The 25,190-nt window shown below is 44.5% G+C and overlaps 1 protein-coding gene across 2 annotated transcripts; it reads right to left on the reverse strand.

The window, feature by feature from the left end:
• Positions 1-806: 806 nt before the first annotated feature.
• Positions 807-11,107, reverse strand: chdh (choline dehydrogenase). Of its 2 annotated transcripts, XM_029720031.1 has the most exons (8): positions 11,021-11,107; positions 9,576-10,348; positions 8,746-8,897; positions 8,553-8,682; positions 2,773-2,907; positions 2,444-2,586; positions 1,617-1,719; positions 807-1,395 (listed from the first exon to the last, which is right to left on the reverse strand). In XM_029720031.1, exons 2-8 carry the CDS (start codon positions 10,324-10,326, stop codon positions 977-979), a joined length of 1,833 nt encoding a protein of 610 aa, XP_029575891.1. In that variant the 5' UTR covers positions 10,327-10,348; positions 11,021-11,107; the 3' UTR covers positions 807-976. The 2 variants fall into 2 exon arrangements, with proteins under 2 accessions (XP_029575891.1, XP_029575890.1); XM_029720030.1 differs by having other exon boundaries at positions 8,553-8,897.
• Between the last annotated feature and the right edge of the window lie 14,083 nt (positions 11,108-25,190).

A 25,190-nucleotide genomic window follows, 5' to 3' on the forward strand; every position in this document is an offset into this window, starting at 1 on the left:
GCCATATACCACAAACCCCAGAGGTGCCTTATTGCTATTAGAAACTGGTTATGAACGTAATTGGAGCAGTACAAATAAATGTTTTGTCATTCCTGTGGTATACGGTCTGATATTCCACGGCTGTCAGCCAATCTGCTTTCAGGGCTCGAACCACCCGGTTTATAATAGAGTACCATAAGATGTATCATACCAAACATACTTCATTTAAGGCACTTCAATCAAGACAACATACTTCAAAGACACTTTCATGATTGGCAAGGCAACTCGGGCAACTATCAAAAGCTTAAATCCTTCATATAAATCATTTTCAAATAATTGTAAACATAAATGGAAGAATAATACCCAGAGAACTTGATTAAATCACATCAGAAACTCACTGGGAAATGAGTTAGTCTTTCAAAGGTTGATTAATGTTTCTGAATTCAGGTAACTACCTTTATCTAGTGTTTACCACATAGAAATTGAATTGTTTACTTCATTTATTATTCATATGAAATGTCAATAGTGCAGTGAAACGGACGTCCCAGCTCTCTCTCATTGTAAATGAAGAGAGGGGTTGGACAGAAAACCAGCATTATCAGGAAAGTAGGGAGCACTGCAATCAACAGTGATTCTTAGGGTTGTAGTTTCTGCTGGTTAGCACGCCTTGGCACTTTATTGACTTCCAACGGAGTCTACTACATCTTCCTGATGCTGAGTATTAAATAACGGGAAAAAAAGCAGCTGCCACTGAGAACCTTGAAGGTACAAGCTCTGCCAGAATTTTACACCAATGGACGGGTTAGACAATGGAAGGCTTATCTGTACTTTTTACGCTACTTAAAAAAAAAAAAAGAATTACATATCAATCGTAAAAAAAGAGAAACTTTGACGGTAAAGACAGACGGATGTGTACATGAGTACCTAGCATCCACCTCTGGCTGTTCAGGCCCTTAGGAGATGGCAACGCTGCAGGTTCCACACGTCTGTGTGAAGCTCATCGCTGGGTCTCTAGAGATCCCGGCTGGTACACAGGCACCCCGGGGTCGCTGAGCGCCGGTCGCCCTCTGATGATGTCAGCAGCCTTCTCCGCGATCATAATGGTGGGGGCGTTGAGGTTGCCGCTGACGACGCTGGGCATGATGGAGGCGTCGACCACACGGAGGCCCTCGAGGCCCAGCACGCGCGTCTCTGGGTCCACCACCGCCATTGGGTCAGACGGAGAACCCATCTTACACGTGCAGGACGGATGGTAGGCGCTGTCTGCCTTGTGACGCACAAACGCATCAATCTCGGCGTCTGACTGACACTCAGGCCCTGGCTGTACCTCGGGCCCCCGGAATGGGTCGAAGGCCTTCTGGGCGAAGATCTCCCGAGAAAGCTTGACACACTCCCTGAACTCCCATACATCTGTGTCTGAGGCAGAGAGGGGAGACACACAAGTCATCAACCACACAGGGCCTGTTTCCTATAACCAGATTAAGACTACACCTGGAATAAAAAGGCATTTTCAATGGAGATTCTTCATTGAGCATGATTTTCAGTTTGGGAATAGGCTTAATCTGGGTCTAGGAAATAATCCATTCAGAGAATTTTGTTAGGCATGGTCTGGTGACAGTATGCAAGGCAGAACTTACCTGTTGAGAGGTAGTTGGGCTGGATGATTGGGTGCTCTAGAGGGCTGGCGCTCTTCAGCTTTAACCATCCAATACTAGTACTTCTCATTGGTCCCACGTGAACCTGTCACATCAAAACGGGCCAATCGGTTTCCAGTATCAACATTAGTTCATATTTCAGAGACGTGACAGGTTTAGCATAACAACAAACATAATGAGTTTGCTTAAAGCACAAGCTGATCTGCTAACAGGTTAAGGTTCATTGCTACTTCATGGGGAAATCCTAAGTACATGTGAGTGTGAACTTGTACAAACTATAGTAGATGGTCAATTATTGTAGTATCATTATGTCTCAGCTAGGCTCAGTGGTACAGCTTCAGAAAATGTCTCTAGAAACATCATAACAGGCAATGTTTTTGTCACATTTATGACCGAAGGCAGCGGTTGATAAAGTACTTCCAACATTTCCATATAAATTGCAATAGGAATGGCTACAGATTCTGAGGAATTAGGTTATTCAAACTACATGTGTGCCGTTGTTGCCCCCATTCCAAACAGTGGATTGGATTAGGTAAAAAGGCACATAGAAAAGGTTCAATAAAATGCAAGTCCTGGTGATAAAAGTTCTTGCAAAATTCTCACGCACACTTCCAACTGCTACCACAAGTGTGAATGCATCTCTGGGAATGCACTGTGTGTGTGTGCAGGTGTGAGTGGGAAACGCCTTTCACAACATGCAGAGCCTTGGATGAATCAGAGCATGGACATAAGAGGGTGTTTAGCATGGAGAGATTTATCGGGTGTAAGGACACACATGCCCAAAACACACATCCACACACACAGCTTACCTGGTAAGCTTCTATCTTGGAGGCGACGCGGCCGTGGTCGATGACCTGCGAGGGCAGGAAGTGGAACTGGATGTCGGGGTGGGCCACGCCCCCTCTGCTCCGGATGAAGCCCCCGCTCTCCAGGTGGGCCGTGGCCCCGTATCCTGGGAGTCAGGTGCCATGGTTACCGGGTTAAACAATTTGGATGCTAGACGCAAGTCTAGTGAAATTACATTCTCACAAAATAAAAACGAGCCATCAGAACCTTCGCTGGTGTGTTTACCCTGTGTACTTGTTTGACCTGTGTACCTGCTTAACTTGTGTAGCTTTGCTGTACTTGTTTGTTATACCTGTATATTGGAGGAGCCACTCCAGGCCAATCTTGACCATGTGGAAAGGCTTCTGGGCCTTGTACAGGGTGATGGGCTGAGTGCACTGCTGCTGAACATACAGCTCCAGGTGGTCCTGAAGATTTCTGCCCACTCCTACAGATAGGAACACACACGTCAACATTATGTAAGGACATTTAAAAAAAAATAATAATAAAAATAAAAAAACAGTACTACTCTCCACAACTTGAACACACACACACACACACCCTGTATATGTAATCATTAGTGAATGTCCTTGAGCTTTGCTACAGCTGCTTTAATGTATTTCACTGGCTCATTATTATTTGTATATAACTAACTGACTTCTCTGGAAACTTGCCTCAATGGGAATGTCTTACTATGAAACCTAACAGACTTTAGTCGTCAAATCAAATTTTATTTGTCACATACACATGGTTAGCAGATGTTAATGCAAGTGTAGCGAAATGCTTGTGCTTCTGGTTCCGACAGCGCAGTAACATCTAACAAGTAATCTAACAATTCCCCAACAACTACCTAATACACACATATCTAAAAGGGGTGAACGAGAATATGTACATATAAATATATGGATGCGCGATGGCCGAGCTGCATAGGCAAGGTGCAATAGATGGTATAAAATACAGTATATACATATGATATGAGTAATGTAAGATAAGTAAACATTATTAAAGTGGTATTATTTAAAGTGGCATTGTTTAAAGTGACTAGTGATCCATTTGTTTAAGTGAACAGTGATTGGGTCTCCATGTAGGCAGCAGCCTCCGAGTTAGTGATTGCTGTTTAGCAGTCTGATGGCCTTGAGATAGAAGCTGTTCTTCAGTCTCTCGGTCCCAGCTTTGATGCACCTGTATTGACCTCGCCTTCTAGATGGTAGCGGTGTGAACAGGCAGTGGCTTGAATGGTTCTTGTCTTTGATGATCTTTTTGGCCTTCCTGTGACATCGGGTGCTGTAGGTGTCATGGAGGACAGGTAGTTTGCCCCGGTGATGTGTTGTGCAGACCGCACAACCCTCTGGAGAGTCTTGCGGTTGAGGGCGGAGCAGTTTCCGTACCAGGCTGTGATACAGCCCAACAGGATGCTCTCGATTGTGGATCTGTAAAAGTTTGTCAGGGTTTTGGGTGACAAGCCAAATTTCGTCAGCCTCCTGAGGTTGAAGTGTCTGTGTGCGTGGACCATTTAAGTTTGTCGTTGATGTGTATGCCGAGGAACTTAAAACGTTCCACTTTCTCCACTGCTGTCCCTTCGATGTGGATAGGGGGGTGCTCCCTCCGCTGTTTCCTGAAGTCCACGATCATCTCCTTTGTTTTGTTGACATTGAGTGAGAGGTTGTTTTCCCGACACCACACTCCGAGTGCCCTCGCCTCCTCCCTATAGGCTGTCTCGTCGTTGTTGGTAATCAAGCTACTGTTGTGTCGTCTGCAAACTTGATGACTGAGTTGGAGGCGTGCATGGCCATGCAGTCGTGGGTGAACAGGGAGTACAGGAAGGGGCTGAGCACGCACCCTTGTGGGGCCCCAGTGTTGAGGGTCAGTGAGGTGGAGATGTTTCTTACCATCACCACCTGGGGGCGGCCCGTCAGAAAGTCCAGGACCCAATTAAACAGGGCGGGGTTGAGGCCCAGGGCCTCCAGCTTGATGATGAGATTGGAGGGTACTATGGTGTTGAATGCTGAGCTGTAGTCAATGAACAGCATTCTTACATAGGTATTCCTCGTGTCCAGATGGGATAGGGCAGTGTGCAGTGTGATGGGGATCGCATCGTATTGTTCTTTAGTCGTAGTGTACTTAGTTTAAATTTGTTTCTGTTCTTGTCCATTAGTGTTCTGTATTTTCTCATGTTTTCTCGCTTCTACAAAGTATTGACAGGGGTGCTGGAGTGAGTAGTCGTGCTGTACTTCGCTCCGCGGGTAATATTACATTTCATTACATTACACTAATCAAATCGTTCCGTTGTAATGTAATGTTAGCTAGCTAGCTACATAGTTGTCTTTGCATCAAGGATAAAGGTGTAGGTGTAGCTTTGAGAAACTAACTTTGAGAAACTAACAAGGTTAGCTAGCCAGATGTATTCATTCGTTTGTGCCGTTTTCCAAACAGTGTCAACACCACAACACCACAGCCACTGCTAGCTAGCCAACTTTACCAACTAGCAGTACTGTAGAAACTAAATACATTACAACGGAACGATTTGATTATTGTAATGTTAGCTAGCTACATAGTTGTCTCTGTATCAAAGATAAAAGATGAAGGTAAACGCAGCCACTGCTAGCTAGCCAACTCTACCAGCTAGCAGTACTGTGTCATTTTTAGTCAATAAGATTTTTGCAACGTAAGCTTAACTTTCTGAACTTTCGAGTTGTGTAGTCCACTTGTGTAGCTAGCAGGACTGACTTTGTGTTAGCTAGCCAACGTTTAATTACTTCTGTGTTATGAAAGGAACATGGGGAATAATTCTTAAAATAATTGTTATGTTTTTTGTGAACGTTTATCGTGAGTAATTTAGTAAATTCACCGGAAGTTTGCGGGGGGTATGCTAGTTCTGAACGTCACATGCTAATGTAAAAAAGCTGTTTTTTGATATAAATATGAACTTGATTGAACAAAACATGCATGCATTGTATAACATAATGTCCCAGGGTTGTCATCTGATGAAGATCATCAAAGGTTAGTGCTGCATTTAGCTGTGGTTTTGTTTTTTGTGACATTATATGCTAGCTTGAAAAATGGGTGTGTGATTATTTCTGGCTGGGTACTCTGCTGACATAATCTAATGTTTTGCTTTCGCTGTAAAGCCTTTTTGAAATCGGACAGTGTGGTTAGATTAACGAGAGTCTTGTCTTTAAAATGGTGCAAAATAGTCATATGTTTGAAAAATGGAAGTTTTTGGATTTTTAGAGGAGTTTGTATTTCGCGCCACGCCCATCATTGGATATTGGAGCAGGTGTTCCGCTAGCGGAACGTCTAGATGTAAAAGGTTAAAATCAATTTTTATGCGATTTTTCTCGTAAAAAAGCGATAATATTCCGACCGGGAAACCCTGTTTTCGTTCAAAGACGAAAAAATAAAAACATGGTGTCGGCTCGTGCACGCGCCCCCAGTCTCATTGTTCTCAGATCGACCACTATCCAAATGCGCTACTGTTTTTCAGCCATGGCCTGCAAAGTCATCATTCAACGTTCTGGCGCCTTCTGAGAGCCTATGGGAGCGTTAGAAAATGTCACGTTATGCCAGAGATCCCCTGTTTTGGATAGAGATGATCAAGAAGGCCAAGAAATAGTCAGAGAGGGCGCTTCCTGTTTGGAATCTTCTCAGGTTTTGGCCTGCCAAATCAGTTCTGTTATACTCACAGACACCATTCAAACAGTTTTAGAAACTTTGGAGTGTTTTCTATCCAAAGCTAATAATTATATGCATATTCTATATTCTGGGCAGGAGTAATAATCAGATTAAATCGGGTACGTTTTTTATCCGGCCGTGAAAATACTGCCCCCTATCCATAACAAGTTAAGTAATCCTTCCAACCCTCCCCCCCCACCAAAAAGATATAGATGTACTATTGTAAAGTGGTTGTTCCACTGGATATCATAAGGTGAATGCACCAATTTATAAGTTTCTCTGGATAAGAGCGTCTGCTAAATGATGTAAATGTAAATGTAATGTTCTATGGGGACCCCAGAAAGAATAGCTGCTGCTTTTTCAACAGCTAATGGAAACACACACACACACACAGCTGCTACTGTGTTTATTGTCTATCCTGATTGCCTAGTCCCTTTTACCTACAGTGCATTTGGAAAGTATTCCAGACCCCTTCCCCTTTTCCACGATTTGTTATGTTACAGCCTTATTCTAAAGTGGATTAAATATTTATTTTTCCTCAATCTACACACAATACCCCATAATGACAAAGCAAAAACAGGTTATCATTTTTTTGCAAATGTATTAAAAATAAATAACAGAAATACCGTATTTACATAAGTATTCAGACCCTTTGCTATGAGAGTCAAAATTGAGCTCAGGTGCATCCTGTTTCCATTGATCATCCCTGAGATGTTTCTACAACTTGATTGGAGTCCACCTGTGGTAAATTCAATTGATTGGAAATTATTTGGAAAGGCACACACCTGTCTATATAAAGGTCTCACATTTGACAGTGCATGTCAGAGCAAACACCAAGCCAGGAGGTCAAAGGAATTGTGCGTAGAGCTCCAAGGCAGGACTGTGTCGTGGCACATACCTGGGGAAGGGTACCAAAACATTTCTGCAGCATTAAAGGTCCCCAATAACACAGTGGCCTCTATCATTCTTAAATGGAAGAAGTTTGGAACCACCAAGACTCTTCCTCGAGCTGGCTGCCCTGCTAAACTGAGCAATCGGGGGAGAAGGGCCTTGGTCAGGGAGTTCAGAGCTCCAGAGTTCCTCTGTGGAGATGGGAGAACCTTCCAGAAGGACAACCATCTCTGCAGCACTCCACCAATCAGGCCTTTATGGTAGAGTGGCCAGACGGAAGCCACTCCTCAGTAAAAGGCACATGACAGCCCGCTTGGAGTTGGCAAAAAGGCACCTAAAGGACTCTCAGGCCATGATAAACAAGATTTTCTGATCTGATGAAACCAAGATTGAACTCTTTGGCCTGAATACCAAGCGTCACGTCTGGAGGAAACCTGGCACCATCCCTACAGTGAAGCATGTTTGTGGCAACATCATGCTGTGGGGATGTTTTTCAGCGGTAGAGACTGGGAAACTAGTCAGGATCGAGGGCAAGATGAATGGAGCAAAGTACAGAGAGATCCATGATGAAAACCTGCTCCAGAGTGCTCAGGACCTAGGGGCGGTTCTGGGGGGGGACCAGTGCCCCTGTGACAACAATTTTGGACCCCCTTGTGGCCCCCCTAAATGTGGAGTATGAAATCATTTTTACATAACTCATTTTGCTATCGTTATTTTTTTACATCCGTTATTAGACAGTGGCAACGTGGAACACTAATGATTATGAACATGGTCTTTTGCCTGCTAATGCCAGCAATGCAGTGAAGAAAACGATATGACAACAATAACGTCTAATATAACTGGCCCCTCTAACAGTACAACTGGCCCCAGCTTGGCCCCCCCAGTTGAAATGGTCTAGAACCGCCACTGTCAGGACCTCAGACTGGTGCAAAGATTCACCTTCCAACAGGACAATGACCCTAAGCACTCAGCTAAGAATAGGCAGGAGAGGCTTCGGGACAAGCCTCTGCATGCCCTTGAGTGGCCCAGCCAGATCCCGGACTTGAACCCGATCGAACATCTCTAGAGAGACCTGAAAATAGCTGTGAAGCAACGCTCCCCGTCCAACCTGACAGAGCTTGGAAGGATCTGCAGAGAAGAATGGGAGAAACTCCCCAAATAAAGGTGTGCCAAGCTTGCAGTGTCATACCCAAGAAGACTTGGTGCTGTAATTTTTTTTAAATCATCAATTTTAGAATAAGGCTGTAACATAACAAAATTAATACTTTCCGAATGCACTATACATGTAGAAATTACCTCAACTACCTTGTACATTGACTCAGTATCGTTACTCCTTGTATATAGCTTTGTTATTGTTATTTATTGTGTTACTATTATTATTTGCAGAATTTCTTCCATTTTAACTCTTCATTGTTGGTTAAGGGCTCGTAAGTAAGCATTTCACAGTCAACTCTACATTTGTACTTGGCGCATGTGACAAATAAAATGTGATTTGATTTGAAGGGGGGTCAGGTGGGGTCATTAGGTCACCTGGTAGATGCTGGACCACAGGGATGTCTAGCTGTTTCAGGTCATCAGCGTTGCCCACCCCGGACAGCATGAGAAGCTGTGGGGAGTTGATGGCCCCACCACTGAGAATGACCTCCTTTTCAGCAAAAACCTGAGAGAGAGAAGAGAGAGATATGTGAGGGGATATAGGCTGTTGAATTTCCCAAAGACCTACCTGCTTCTTCTCCCCGTTCTGAGTGTACTCCACACCCACAGCTCTCCTCCCATCAAACAGGATCCTGGTGGTCAGACATTGCACCTCTGTCCTCAGGTTGGCTCGGTTAAGGACCGGCCGCAGGTACGCACTGGCTGTGCTCCACCTCTTACCTTGGGGACGGGGGGTAGGAGAAAGAGAGGGATGAGAAGAAGATTATGAAGAGAAGTCCGTTTATAATGCAATTCCCTACTTCTTTGACTTGTACAGATACAGACGTGTGCATACACTGAGTGTACAAACATTAGGAACAACTTCCTAATATTGAGTTGTACCCCTTATGCCCTCAGAACAGCCTCAATTCGTCAGGGCATGGACTCTACGAGGTGTAGAAAGCGTTCCACAGAGAATGCTGGCCCATGTTTACTCCAATGCTTCCCACAGCTGTGTCAAGTTGGCTGGGTGTCCTTTGGGTGGTGGACTATTCTTGATACACACAGGAAACTGTTGAGCGTGAAAAACCAAGCAGAGGTGCAGTTCATGAAACAAACTGGTGCGCCTGGCACCTACTACCATACCCCGTTCAAAGGCACTTCAATCTTTTGTCTTGCCCATTCACCCTCTGAATGGCACACACACACAATCCATGTCTCAAGGCTTAATAATCATTCTTTAACCTGTCTCCCCCCCCCATTCATCTACACTGATTGAAGTGGATTTAACAAGTGACATCAATACGGCGTCATAGCTTTCCCCTGAATTCACCGGGTCAGTCTGTCATGAAAAGAGCAGGTGTTCCTAATGTTTTGTCCACTCAGTGTATGTGTGCATATCTTTAATTCATCCCCTACCTTCATAGATGGTCATGTCCATCCAGCCCAAGCCCTCCTGCTGAAAGCCGTTCATGTCATTAGTGAAGGGGTACCCAGCCTGCTGGCCAGCCTCTATGAAGGCCCGGTGTAGAGGGTGGTTCGTCTTCCCCCGGGACACATGCAGGGGCCCGCTGGCTCCCCGGTACCGGTCGCCTCCCAGCTCATGGCACTGGGCCTTGCGGAAGTAGGGTAGGCAGTGGTCGTAGTCCCAGCCCTCCGCCCCCTCCCTCTGCCAGCGGTTGTAGTCCTCACCGTGGCCCCGGATGTACACCATGGCGTTGAGAGAGGAGGAGCCACCCCACACCCTGCCGCGGGGCCAGTACATCACCCGGTTGTTCACGTGCTCCTGGGGCAGGGTGTGGTAGAACCAGTTGACCTTGTCGTCACACAGGTTGTAGGTGAGGGCGGCCGGCATGTGGATCTTCCAGGAGAGGCGGACGTTGCCCAGGGTCCTGTCCTTAGGGCCGGCCTCCAGCAGGAGCACTGACTCCTGGGGATCCTCCGTGAGACGGTTGGCCAGGACGCAGCCCGCCGAGCCAGCGCCCACGATGACATAGTTGAAGGACGGGGTGCTGGCTTTGGCTGCTGTGGTGCTGTACCTGGGAGAGGGGTCCCAGTCCCTCCTTGTGTTCAGGGCATTGGGGGACCCTCTTAACCAGGCTGACACACACCTGCCCACTCCCATCCCCATATTGAACCCAACTTTGCCTGAAGCAGCTGCAGAGAGCATCCCGATGGCTTTGATGGCACACCTGCACAATAAAATACATTAAGAAATATTACATGTTTTTTTTGTGTGTGTAGAAAAAAATAACAGATGATTTCAAGCATATCACTTCCGAGGTCAATGATATTATGTAAACGCTTGGAAAACAGAAGATTAGTGGAACAAATATTGTAAAAACAGCACAACTCAAGTCCATGCACAACTCAAGTCCATGCACTGCCTGTCACATGATGCGCACAAGTTTGAGATTCTAGGAACAAGATGACAAAATGAAAACATGATACAGGACCCTACTTGTATCATATTGCTAGTCTAGTTGAATAATGTATGGGCTTCACGCACTATACTGGGAGGGGCTATAGATAGAGGGAATTAACGCCTTCCTTCTCGTGTTTCAGTTACAACATAGCAAATAACTTTAATCTAAAAAAAAAAGATGTTTGCAACATCAACTATATATTTTTTGCAATGACGTTTTTTTGTACGTGTCAATAAAAACACATATGTGTATGTTATGATTTTTAAAAGATGCAGGCAATAAGACGATATAAAACTTTGAAGCGGGGTCACAGCAATTCAGAAAACGGCGAAGAAGTTTGCCAACTGTGGTTGTGGTTGACACAAAGTGTCATTAAACTTCGCCCACTTTATGTGGTTAAACATGGAAATAACGGGGGGAAAAAACGGGTTTACTTACCGTTATACTTGATCGCATCGACCTATATCTTTCAACACTGTCACACTGTGCAGAGACAAGAGGGCGGAGTTTACGGTCTGCTTGCCACGGGGTGCTTGATTTGGCTTGCAGTGCGCGCCGGGAACAGCAAAGTGGTAACAGTTCCACCATGATCTGTCCTACCCAACAACATATATAACATCTCAAATCAAATCAAAGTTTATTTGACACGTGGGCCGAATACAACAGGTGTGGACCTTACAGTGAAATGCTTACTTACAGGCGCTAACCAGCAGTGCAGTTTCTAAGTAAAAGAAAAGGTATTAGGTGAACAATAGCTAAGTAAAGAAATAAAAACAACAGTAAAAAAGACAGTGAAAAATAACAGTAGCGAGGCTATATACAGTAGCAAGGCTATAACAGTTGCAATGCTATATACAGGCACAGGTTAGTCGGGCAGTATGTACATGTAGGTATGGTTAAAGTGACTATGCATATATGATAAACAGAGAGTAGCAGTAGCATAAAAGAGGGGTTGGGGGTAGCCATTTGATTACCTATTCAGGAGTCTTATGGCTTGGGGGTAAAAACTGTTGAGAAGCCTTTTGGTCCTAGACTTGGCGCTCCGGTACCGCTTGCCATGCGGTAGTAGAGAGACCAGTCTATGACTGGGATGGCTGGGGTCTTTGACAATTTTCTATGGCCTTCCTCTGACACCGCCTGGTGTAGAGGTCCTGGATGACAGGCATCTTAGCCCCAGTGATGTACTGGGCCGTACGCACTACCCTCTGTAGTGCCTTGTGGTCGGAGGCCGAGCAGTTGCCGTACCAGGCAGTGATGCAACCAGTCAGGATGCTCTCGATGTTGCAGCTGTAGAACCTTTTGAGGATCTGAGGACCCATGCCAAATCTTTTTAGTTTCCTGAGGGGGAATAGGCTTTGTCGTGCCCTCTTTACGACTGTCTTGGTGTGTTTGGTCCATTCTAGTTTTTTGGTGATGTGGACACCAAGGAACTTGAAGCTCTCAACCTGCTCCACTACAGCCCTGTCGATGAGAATGGGGGCGTGCTCGGTCCTCCTTTTCCTGTAGTCCACAATCATCTGGATTGCTAATGCTGTGTATTGGCCATTGAGAGGCTTTGAAGCCATCAGTTGGCCATATTGCACTCCCTAGTAGGAGCAGTCCGCCATAGGAATGAATGGAATTTGACAGTATTTCAATTAAACGTTTCAAGGACAAAATTACATGTATTTAAGGGTGCGTTCATAAATTCACTCTGGAGTGCTAGAATGCACTCTGGGCGTTCATAAATTCAGAGCGTTGTTAGATTGTCCATTCATAGATTCAGAGCGTTTCGTTCCCGGTGTGTTCAGAACACACACTGGACCCTCTGGTTGAGTAGTAGGGTTGATCAGAGCGTTCTGACCTCCCAACTGCAGTTAAGCACCCAACCTAACTGGCTAACGTTGGCTAGCTTGCTAGCTACATCCAGACACAAATGAGAGAGCACCCCACTCTGATCATTTTACTTGCCCCAGCAGAGCTGGTTAGGCTTTTTTTGGTGTTATCCAGAGCATTGGTGACTAACTGTGCTGCCGGAAACATTTTAATTACGATTTTTGGCCGGCGTTAACTGACACCGGCCATATTCAACGGGTGTTGAGCGTTCATAAATTCATCAGTTATTCTGCGCTCTGGCACACAGACGAGAGTGCTCTGAAATCGGATTATAGACAGAGTGAGGACAGTAACATTTGTACTCTCAACAACAACAAAAATTGTTTAAGGAAAATGTTTTTATATGTATGTTCAGCTCACATAATATAATTTAAATGTATTCATTAAGGTGTATGTAATATAATAAACTAGTCAAAAAAGAATGTAGATATTAAAAAATGCATTTCTATAGCTTCCAAAATATTTTTTTTACAACGGAGGAGGAGTACCAAGATGGCTGCGGTGTGGCTTCAATACAGTGCCCCCTGGTAGTCATGCAGGGTTCATACACATCATTGGTCCTGCCATGGGACCCTGCAATCCAGAACTCCGGGTGCCAAGCGCACTTAACGGTATATACTGTAGCTTGTCCTCATATTTAACCAAGACTCACCGTCAGTAGGCGGATGGATTTGGCGTTCTCAAGAGTTTATTATAGGGCAGACTCTTTCATGTGATATTTATGTTGCAACTACAGATGACTAAAGTTATATTTTCAATCATGAGGACCTTGATATTGATTTTATTCTCTAAATTGCTTACTGCTCAGCCATCACCCTCAATTGTGCGTCACTTGAGTGGGTTGAGTCACTGACTGTCTGGGTTGGCGCCCCCCCTTTGGGTTGTGCCGTGGCAGAGATCTTTGTGGGCTATACTTGGCCTTGTCCCAGGATGGTAAGTTGGTGGTTGGAGATATCCCTCCAGTGGTGTGGGGGCTGTGCTTTGGCAAAGTGGGTGGGGTTGTATCCTGCCTGTTTGGCCCTGTCCGGGGGTTTCATCGGATGGGGCCACAGTGTCTCCTGACCCCTCCTGTCTCAGCCTCCAGTATTTATGCTGCAGTAGTTTATGTGTCGGGGGGCTAGGGTCAGTCTGTTACATCTGGAGTATTTCTCTTGTCTTATCCGGTGTCCTGTGTGAATTTAAATATGCTCTCTCTAATTCTCTCTTTCTTTCTTTCTTTCTTTCTCTCTCTCGCAGGACCTGAGCCCTAGGACCATGCCTCAGGACTACCTGGCATGATGACTCCTTGCTGTCCCCAGTCCACCTGGCCGTGCTGCTGCTCCAGTTTCAACTGTTCTGCCTGCGGCTATGGAACCCTGACCTGTTCACCGGACGTGCTACCTGTCCCAGACCTGCTGTCCCAGACCTGCTGGAACCCTGACCTGTTCACCGGATATGCTACCTGTCCCAGACCTGCTGTTTACAACTCTCTAGAGACAGCAGGAGCGGTAGAGATACCCTCAAAGATCGGCTATGAAAAAGCCAATTGACACTTACTCTTGAGTTTGCTGACTTGTTGCACCCACAACATCTACTATGATTATTATTATTTGACCATGCTGGTCATTTATGAACATTTGAACATCTTGGCCATGTGCTGTTATAATCTCCACCCGGCACAGCCAGAAGAGGACTGGCCACCCCTCATAGCCTGGTTCCTCTCCAGGTTTCTTCCTAGGTTTTTGCCTTTCTAGGGAGTTTTTCCTAGTCACCGTGCTTCTACACCTGCATTGCTTGCTGTTTGGGGTTTTAGGCTGGGTTTCCGTACAGCACTTTGAGATATCAGCTGATGTAAGAAGGGCTATATAAATACATTTGATTTGATTTGAATTGTACGTTTTATTTATCCTATAAAAAAACAGCCACATTTTATGTGAAAATGCTTTGATGCAATATTCATCTTTTGAATTGTTGTTTATTTAAAATCCTCAGTGTTACCTGTGAGAAATTAGAAGATGGTGAGTTAGTGGTCCAGGGATGGTTCACTCAGATTACAAAATATTTGTGTTCTCACCTTGAAGGTATGGACAACGAGAAACTATAATCCACATATGCCAAATTAGTCTCTCTAGCACATAAACTGTTTCTAGACCTGCAAGGGGCACTATCATTGTTCGCTACATTGGTGTCAGAAGTGGGATGCTGTCAATAAATAATGGGTTCTTTTTTTCCACAAGGGATACCACCGGAATGGACAGAGATTCCTGAGGCCAGTCCTTCTCATCTGTGTGCACTCAAAGTTGCTCTTCTGCCTGAAGACTGGGGGGGCTATTTGGCTGAACATAAGTTAGGTCATCAACATATACAATAGGGAAAGCTTATATTAAATAAATGCACAATATAAATAGATTTGGTGAATTTACAGTGATGCAGCAACACATCATAACATTTGCGGAAAGCATTCCCAATCTCACAGGAACTTGGACCAATATAAATGGCAATACATACCGCTGGCGTTATGAACCACCTTTGGGAGAAGTTGACCTCAGTGGTCTCGAACAGGTGGGACTACTATAGCCCATTCCTTTACAGCAAACTTCAAATCACAATCATTAGCTGTATTGCTGAATAATTGGAATAGTAAAAGGTCTGTTGGCAAATGTCTAACTGTATTATGTTCAGGTAAGGTTCATTGAGATCATTTCTCTTTTTCATACAGCTGTGGTTCTATCACCTTGCACCTGCAGAGCCAGGTTTCCAGCCTATCATCACTGCTTCAAAGTATACGACATGCAATGAATGTACCACATGTGACGTTTTTTTTAAAGTATTATTATTATATTTTTTTATTCCTCTGTCAATTTAATGGCAATATTAGTTTTTTATTTTATTTTAATAACATAAATAATTTGCATATACTGATGGAATTTATACTACACTGAACAAAAAAGTAAACTCAACATGCAACAATTTCAAAGATTTTAATGAGTTACAGTTCATATAAGGAAATCCGTCATTTGAAATAAATAAACGAGGCCCTAATCTATGGATTTCACATGATTGGGAATACAGATATTCATCTGTTGGTCACAGATACCTTTAAAAAAAAAAGGAAGGGACGTGGATCAGAAAACCAGTCAGTATCTGGTGTGACCATCATTTGCCTCATGCAGCAAGACACAACTCCGTCGCATAGAGATGATCAGGCTGTTGATTGTGGCCTGTGGAATGTTGTCCCACTCCTCTTGAATGGCTGTGCGAAGTTGCTGGATATTGGTGGGAACTGGGACGCTGTCATAAAAGTCGATCCAGATCATCCCAAACATGCTCTAGTGAGGACGACGAGCATGCAGATGAGCTTCCCTGAGATGATTTCTGGTTGTGCAAACCCAAAGGTTTCTTCAGCTGTCTGGGTGGCAAACTTTATTTGACATAAACTGTGTTCCCTTTTATTGTGCCTTTCCAAGTGGATCAAGAGGAAGCGTCTTTTCACAAGATTGATGATGAGGGAAAACCAGCAAGCCTTCTAATAGTCCGTCTTGGAATCTTAGCTGGTGGCACTGGTGGCCTGCTCTCTGTGTATGTTTGTTCCAAAGTTACCTACCACCTCTCTTATGTTTGTTTTGAAGTAAAATTCCCACTTCACTAAGCTGCCGAAGGCCTCCGAGGTACTTGTTTTCAGTGCTCGTGGTGTACCCTGCAGAAAACCATGTCTTCCAAAGAGCTGTGCTAGCTTTTGCTGAGTTCATGCAGTGGCATGGTGTCTTAAATTGAACACGGTTGCCTCCCTGTGGCTAAATATGGAAGTCAAGTCTGTAACACATTCCTCTCTTCCAGCCTTGCTTCCCTCCAAAGCAGTGCCCAAACAAACTGACAGGCAACAACTTGGTTTTGAGAAATTCTTCAAGAATTCTAAACCAGATTAAGCATGTTTATAAGGTACCTCTGTATACACCCTGATATGCTTAATCCTTCTTTTGTTCCTTCTAGGTCTGATAAGGTGTTTGTTGAGTGGAAGGAGAAGAGACTGGCCCCAATTGAAGACTTATATATAGATAAGCAATTAGCATCATTCATCCAATGAAATAATAAATTCAAACTCTCTCAATCATATTTTATGTTATTTACCATTCAGACACTATATCAAAGAGAAAATTCTAAATGTTGATACCCTCCCTGTACAACATTCGTTTTGGTCCACTACAGCGCCCTCCCAACTCAAAACACCTCATCTCACAGTTTGTCTCCAACTATACAGAGGCCTCTACTAGTCATCTCAAGGAGACCTGGGGTAAAGAGTTCAATATTGAGATCTCAGATGATTTATGGGGAGAAGCCCTGTCTAGAATTCACTCTTGTTCCATCAATGAAAATATTGATTAATATAATACAAAGTCATGCATAGAATTCATTACTCCAAAACCAAATTACATAGAATTGAACCCCAGGTCTCCTCACTGTGTGACAAATGTAAAGCCTCAGAGGATTCATTAACTCGTCTTTTTTGGCTCTGCCCCCTAATTAATCATTTTTGGAGGAACATCTTTGATTGGCATTCAAAGGAATATGAGAAGGCCATTGAACCTGACCCAGAACTTGCTTTCTTTTGCTGCTCAGAGTCTGTTCTAAGATCGTCCTATGAGGAACATCAGGCTCTGATGTTTGGAATGGTGGCTGCAAAAAAAATCATCCTCACAGAATGGAAGTTAGCTATCCCCCTTGCTTCCGTAGATGGCAAGCAGAAAAGAGTAACATCAAACATACATTTTTGTAAAAAAAAATTTAAATCAGGACTAACTCCTCCAGAAGATTTCTCGAGATTTGGGGTCCGTTTCTGGACTTTCTGTACTGATTGTGAACACTGATTAGGAACGCTTATTTTGTTGTTGTAACTGTCATAGTGTTGTTCTATTCTTGTCCCATGTCTTGCTTAGGCAATACTTCACTTCATATGTCTGGTAGCTGTGTTTTTTGTGTGTTTTTGTTTTGTACTAAATTGTAAAAGAAAATAATTTTTTTGAAAAAAAAAAAAATGATATATAGGGAACACACATCACAAACTAACTGTGTCTGAATGTAGACATAATTAGGATTAATGTGTTCCCCTCTACCCTAGTGTTAATTACTATTACATATATGTGTCTCTCTCTGTGTTTTCTTCCACGTACATATTAGACAAAGAAGAAAATCACAGAATAAATACCTTATAGATCAGTGGTTCTCAAAGTGGTGGTAGCAAGGGTTTTGGGGGTTGCCAGTGTGAAACTGAAAAATATATACAGCGCATTCGGAAAGTATTCAGACCCCTTGACTTTTTCCACACTTTGTTACGTTACAGCCTTATTCTAAAATGGATGAAATATTTTTTCCCCCTCATCAATCTACACACAATACCCAATAATGACAAAGCAAAAACATGTTTTTAGAAATGTTTGCAAATTTATGAAAAAATAAAAAAACTGAAATATCACATTTACATAAGTATTCAGACCCTTTACTCAGTACTTTGTTGAAGCACCTTTGGCAGCGATTACAGCCTCAAGTCTTCTTGGGTATGACACTATAATATTGACACACCTGTATTTGGGGAGTTTCTCCCATTCTTCTCTGCAGATCCTCTCAAGCTGTCAGGTTGGATGGGGAGCGTCGCTTCACAGCTGTTTTCAGGTCTCTCCAGAGATGTTCAATCGGGTTCAAGTCCGGGCTCTGGCTGGGCCCCGTAAGGACATTCAGAGACTTGTCCCGAAGCCACTCCTGCATTGTCTTGGCTGTGTGCTTAGGGTCGTTGTCCTGTTGGAAGGTGAACCTTCACCCCAGTCTGAGGTCCTGAGCGCTCTGGAGCAGGTTTTGATCAAGGATCTCTCTGTACTTTTCTCTGTTCATCTTGCCCTCGATCTGGACTAGTCTCCCAGTCCCTACCGCTGAAAAACATCCCCACAGCATGATGCTGCCACCACCATGCTTCACTGTAGGGATAGTGCCAGGTTTCCTCCAGATGTGACACTTGGCATTCAGGCCGAAGAGTTCAATCTTGGTTTCATCAGACCAGAGAATCTTGTTTCTCATGGCCTGAGAGTCTTTAGGTGCCTTTTGGCAAACTTCAAGCAGGCGGTCATGTGCCTTTTACTTCGGAGTGGCTTCCGTTGGGCCATTCTACCATAAAGGCCTGATTGGTAGAGTGCTGCAGAGATGGTTGTCCTTCTGGAAGGGTCTCCCATCTCCACAGAGGAACTCTAGAGCTCCATTGGGTTCTTGGTCACCTATTTAACTAGGCAAGTCAGTTAAGAACAAATTCTTATTTTCAATGACAGCCTAGGAACAGTGGGTTAACTGCCTTGTTCAGGGGCAGAATGACAGATTTTTACCTTGTCAGCTCAGGAATTCGATCTTGCAACCTTTCAGTTACTAGTCCAACGCTCTAACCACTAGGCTACCTGCCGCCCCTTCTCCCCCGATTGCTCAGTTTGGGCAGGTGGCCAGCTCTAGGAAGAGTCTTGGTGGTTTCAAACTTCTTCCATTTAAGAATGATGGAGGCCATTGTGTTCTTGGGGACCTTCAATGCTGCAGATATTTTTTGGTACCATTGGACTCCCAAGTGCCGCAGCGGTCTAAGGCACTGCATCTCAGCGCAAGAGGCGTCACTACAGTCCCTGGTTCATATCCAGGCTGTATCACATCCGGCCGTGATTGGGAGTCCCATAGGGCGGCGCGCAATTGGCCCAGCGTCGTCCGGGTTTGGCCGGGGTAGGCCGTCAATGGGGGTTCGGGTTGATTGGGGGAGAAAGGTGCGGTCAGGGCTGGCCCTTTCACCTAAAGAAAACAAAGAGGTTAACATAAGTGTTGGACAAGTAGAAAACTCAGGTAACTAGTTTTAAAGTTATGTTCCTATTTCAGTCTTTTAAAAATATATGTTAAATGTGTCTATGTGTGATTGTTCTGCAAAATGATTTGCTTTTGCATGATTTTGTACTCTTTTAGAATGTCATGATTTCTGTTAAGTTTAGGTCATTTTGGAGAGATGATGACTTACCGGTAAATTTTTGCACAGGAAGCATCGTCTGAAATAGAAGAACAATGACATTGTTAGTGTTAATCAACAATTACAATCATCAATTATTTAACAGCCTGTACACTGACCAACCTCGAAAGTCAATTTTTACCATCCTGCAATGCCCCTATTTACCCTTACCAGCCTGTGAGGCCCCTATTTACAATGACCAGTCTGCGAGGAACCTATTTATCCTGACCAGCCTGCGAGGAGCCTTTAATTATACACCAGCCTGGGAGGAGACTTTTATTATACACCAGCCTGAGAGGAGCAGTTAATTATACACTAGCCTGGGAGGAGCCTTTAATTATACACCAGCCTGAGAGGAGCATTTAATTATACAACAGCCTGGGAGGAGCCTTTAATTATACACCAGCCTGCGAGGCACCTACACTGAGTGCACAAAACATTAGGAACACCTTCCTAATTAAATTTTTTATTAAAAAAAACATGAAATTGAACCTTTATTTAACTAGGCAGGTCAGTTAAGAACAAATTCTTATTTACAATGATGGCCTACCCCGGCCAAACCCGGACGACGCTGGGCCAATTGTGCGCCGCTCTATGGGACTCCCAATCACAGCCGGATGTGATACAGCCTGGATATGAACCAGGGACCGTAGTGACGCCTCTTGCACTGAGTGCCTTAGACCTCTGCGCCACTCAGGAGCCCAAATATAATATTGAGTTGCACCCCCTTTTGGCCTCACAAGGGGGTGCAACTCTACAAGGTGTTGAAAGCGTTCCAAATGGATGCTGGCCCATGTTGACTCCAATGCTTCCCACAGTTGTGTCAAGTTGGCTGGATGTCCTTTGGGTGGTAGACCATTCTTGATACACACAGGAAACTGTGGAGCGTAAAGAATCCAGCAGCGTTGCAGTTCTTGACACACTCAAACCGATGTGCCTGGCACACACTACAAAACCCTGTTCAAATATTTTGTCTTGCCCATTCACCCCCTGAATGGCACACATACACAATCCATGTCTCAATTGTCTCAAGGCTTAAAAATCCTTCTTTAACCTGTCTCCTCCTCTTCATCTACACTGATTGAATTTGATTCAATAAGTGACGTCAATAAGGGATCATAGCTTTCACCTGGATTCACCTGCTCAGTCTATGTCACGGAAAGAGCCAGTGTTACTAATGTTTTGTACATTAAGTGTATACAGTGCCTTTGGAAAGTATTCAGACCCCTTGACTTTTTCCACATTTTGTTAGGTTACAGCCTTATTCTAAAATTGATTAAATAGTTTTTTCCCTAATCAATCTACACACAATACCCCATAATGACAAAGCAAAAACAGGATTTTATACATTTTTTGCACATTTATATACAGTGCCTTTGAAGGCTATTCAGACCCCTTGACTTTTCCCAAATGTTGTTACGTTACAGCCTTATTCTAAAATGGATAACAAAAAAATCCTCAGCAATCTAAACACAATATCCCATAATGACAAAGCGAAAGCAGATTTTATGACATTTTTGCAAATGTATTAGATATAAAAAACAGATACCTTATTTACATAAGTATTCAGACCCTTTGCTATGGAACTCGAAATTGAGCTCAGGTGCATCCTGTTTCCATTGATCATCCTTGAGATGTTTCTACAATTTGATTGGAGTCCATCTGTGGTAAATTCAATTGACTGGACATGATTTGGAAAGGCACACACCTGTCGACATAAGGTCCCACAATTGACAGTGCATGTCAAAGCTTCCAGACAGTATTGTGTCAAGGCACATATCTGGGGAAGGGTACCAAGGGGGTTCTGCAGCATTGAAGGTCCCCAAGAACCCAGTGGCCTCCATAATTCTTAAATGGAATAAGTTTGGAACCACCAAGACTATTCCTAGAGCTGGCCGCAAACTGAGCAATCGGGGGAGAAGGACCTTGGTCAGGGAGGTGACCAAGAACTCGATGGTCACTCTGACAGAGCTCTAGAGTTTCTCTGTGGAGATGGGAGAACCTTCCAGAAGGACAACCCTCTCTGCAGCACTCCACCAATCAGGCCTTTATGGTAGTGGCCAGACGGAAGCCATTCCTCAGTAAAAGGCACATGACAGCCCGCTTGGAGCTTGCCAAAAGGCACCTAAAGGCTTTCAGACCATGAGAAAAAAGATTCTCTGGTCAGATGAAACCAAGATTGAACTCTTTGGCCTGAATGCCAAGCGTCACTTCTGGAGGGAACCTGGCACCATCCCTACTGTGAAGCATGGTGGTGGCAGCATCGGTCTTTAAAAAAGTGGTCAGATGAAGCAGATGCTAAACTACAGGACTGTTTTGCTATCACAGACTGGAACATGTTCTGGGATTCTTCCGATGGCATTGAGGAGTACACCACATCAGTCACTGGCTCTTTCAATAAGTGCATCGAGGACGTCGTCCCCACAGTGACTGTACGTGCATACCCCAACCAGAAGCCATGGATTACAGGCAACATCCGCACTGAGCTAAAGGGTAGAGCTGCCCTTTTCGAGGTGCTTACTAGAAATCCTGCTATGCCCTGAGACGAACCATCAAGCAGGCAAAGCGTCAATACAGGGCTAAGATTGAATCCTACTACACTGGCTCCGATGCTCGTCTTATGTGGCAGGGCTTGCAAACTATTACAGACTACAAAGGGAAGCACAGCCGCGAACTGCCCAGTGACACGAGCCCACCAGACGAGCTAAATCACTTCTATGTTCGCTTCGAGGCAAGCAACACTGAGGCATGCATGAGAGCATCAGCTGTTCCGGACGACTGTGTGATCACGCTCTCTGTAGCCGACGTGAGTAAGACCTTTAAACAGGTCAACATACACAAGGCTGCGGGGCCAGAAGGATTACCAGGATGTGTGCTCCGGGCATGTGCTGACCAACTGGCAGGTGTCTTCACTGACATTTTCAACATGTCCCTGATTGAGTCTGTAATACCAACATGTTTCAAGCAGACTACCATAGTCCCTGTGCCCAAGAACACAAAGGCAACCTGCCTAAATGACTACAGACCCGTGCACTCACGTCCGTAGCCATGAAGGGCTTTGAAAGGTTGGTAATGGCTCACATCAACACCATTATTCCAGAAACCCTAGACCCACTCCAATTTGAATACCGCCCAAACAGATCCACAGATGATGCAATCTCTATTGTACTCCACACTGCCCTTTCCCCCCTGGACAAAAGGAACATTTATGTGAGAATGCTATTCATTGACTACAGCTCAGCGTTCAACACCATAGTACCCTCAAAGCTCATCACTAAGCTAAGGATCCTGGGACTAAACACCTGCAGCTGGATCCTGGACTTCCTGACGGGCCGCCCCAGGTGGTGAGAGTAGGTGGCAACACATCTGCCATGCTGATCCTCAAAACTGGAGCTCCCCGGGGGTGCGTGCTCAGCCCCCTCCTGTACTCCCTGTTCACCCGCAACTGCATGGCCAGACACGACTCTAACACCATCATTAAGTTTGCAGATGACACAACAGTGGTAGGCCTGATCACCGACAACGATGAGACAGCCTATAGGGAGGAGGTCAGAGACCTGGCCGGGTGGTGCCAGAATAACAACCTATCCCTCAACGTAACCAAGACTAAGGAGATGATTGTGGACTACAGGAAAAGGAAGACCGAGCACGCCCCCATTCTCATCGACGGAGCTGTAGTGGAGCAGCTTCAAGTTCCTTGGTGTCCACATCAACAACAAACTAGAATGGTCCAAACACACCAAGACAGTCGTGAAGAGGGCACGACAAAGCCTATACCCCCTCAGGAAACGAAAAAGATTTGGCATGGGTCCTCAGATCCTCAAAAGGTTCTACAGCTGCACCATCGAGAGCATCCTGACTGGCTCCATAAGACTCCTGGTACGGCAATTGCTCGGCCTCTGACCGCAAGGCACTACAGAGGGTAGTGGGTACGGCCGAGTACATCACTGGGGCTAAGCTGCCTGCCATCCAGGACCTCTACACCAGGCGGTGTCAGAGGAAGGCCCTAAAAATTGTCAAAGACCCCAGCCACCCCAGTCATAGACTGTTCTCTCTACAACCGCATGACAAGCGGTACCGGAGTGCCAAGTCTAGGACCAAAAGGCTTCTCAACAGTTTTTACCCCCAAGCCATAAGACTCCTGAACAAGTAATCAAATGTCTACCCTATTTGCATTGTGTGCCCCCCCAACCCCTCTTTTTACGCTGCTGCTACTCTCTGTTTATCATATATGCATAGTCACTTTAACTATACATTCATGTACATACTACCTCAATTGGCCCGACCAACCAGTGGTCCCGCACACTGGCTAACCGGGCTATCTGCATTGTGTCCCGCCAACCACCACCCCATCTTTTACGCTACTGCTACTCTCTGTTCATCATATATGCACAGTCACTTTAACCATATCTACATGTACATACAACCTCAATCAGCCTGACTAACCGGTGTCTGTATGTAGCCTCGCTACTTTTATAGCCTCGCTACTGTATATAGCCTGTCTTTTTACTGTTGTTTTATTTCTCTACTTAACTATTGTTCACCTTTTTTGCACTATTGGTTAGAGCCTGTAAGTAAGCATTTCACTGTAAGGCCTACACCTGTTGTATTCGGCGCACGTGACAAATAAACTTTGATTTGATTTGATGCTGTGGGGATGTTTCTCAGTGGCAAGGAGACTAGTCAGGATTGAGGCAAAGATGAATGGAACAATGTACAGAGAGATCCTTGATGAAAACCTGCTCCAGAGCGCTGAGGACCTCAAACTGGGGTGAAGGTTCACCATCCAACAGGAAAATGACCCTTAGCAAACAGCCAAGACTAGACAGGAGTGTCTTCGGGGCAAGTCTCTGAATGTCCTTGAGTGGCTCAGCCAGAACCCGGACTTGAGGAAACTGAGGATGGATTAACAACATTGTAGTTACTCCACAATACTAACCTAAATGACAGCGTGAAAATGCAAAATCCTAGGGGAAAACCTGGTTCAGTCTGCTTTCCACTAGTTACTGGGAGATAAATGATCCTTTCAGCAGGATAATAATCTAAATCAAGGTCAAATCTACACTGGAGTTGCTTGCCAAGACAGTGAATGTTCCTGAGCGGCCAATTTAAACTACTTGAAAATCTATGGCAAGACCTGAAAATGGTTGTCTAGCAATGATCAGCAACCAATTTGAAAGAGCTTGAAGAATTTTGAAAAGAATAGTTGGCAAATGTTGCACAATCCAGGTGTGGAAAGCTCTTAAAGATTTACCCAGATAGACTCAACCGTAATCACTGCCAAAGGTGCTTCTACAGAGTATTGACTCAGTGGTGTGAATACTTATGGAAATTAGATATTTCTGTATTTCATTTTCAATACATTTGCTAGCATTTAGGGAAAAAAATATAAATTTAATCCATTTTAAATTCAAGCTGTAACACAAGAAAATGTGGAAAAAGTCAAGGGGTACGAATACTTTCTGTAGTTATCGTCTCCCTTTACAACTGGTCTGTAGGATGCCTTGCACGGTAGTAAACCCCCATGCCGATAGCGGCGCTGAATTCCTTGACTAGAACACAGAAGTAGCATTGGAGTAGACTTTGTCAAATATATATATAACTAACCCCAGATAGTTGATCTGTGTAGTTTAGTGGGTGCAAATGAAGCATAGTGGAAAGAACAAGCAAGTAGGTGGGTAAAGCTCCTATTGGCGTGTTGTAGAACGTTTCAGGGAACGCCTCCTCTGTGAAGTG

Source organism: Salmo trutta, chromosome 28 (genome assembly GCF_901001165.1).
Source record: "Salmo trutta chromosome 28, fSalTru1.1, whole genome shotgun sequence".
In the NCBI taxonomy this organism is placed as follows: domain Eukaryota; kingdom Metazoa; phylum Chordata; class Actinopteri; order Salmoniformes; family Salmonidae; genus Salmo; species Salmo trutta.

Coding starts and splice junctions, on each gene's coding strand:
- chdh (XM_029720030.1), bottom strand. CDS start 10,326: ATGCTCTCTGCAGCTGCTTCAGGCAAAGTTGGGTTCAATATGGGGATG. Junction 8,898..9,575: donor GGACATGACCATCTATGAAG/GTAGGGGATGAA, acceptor CCCGTCCCCAAG/GTAAGAGGTGGAGCACAGCC. Junction 2,908..8,552: donor TGTGGTCCAGCATCTACCAG/GTGACCTAATGA, acceptor TCCTATCTGTAG/GAGTGGGCAGAAATCTTCAG.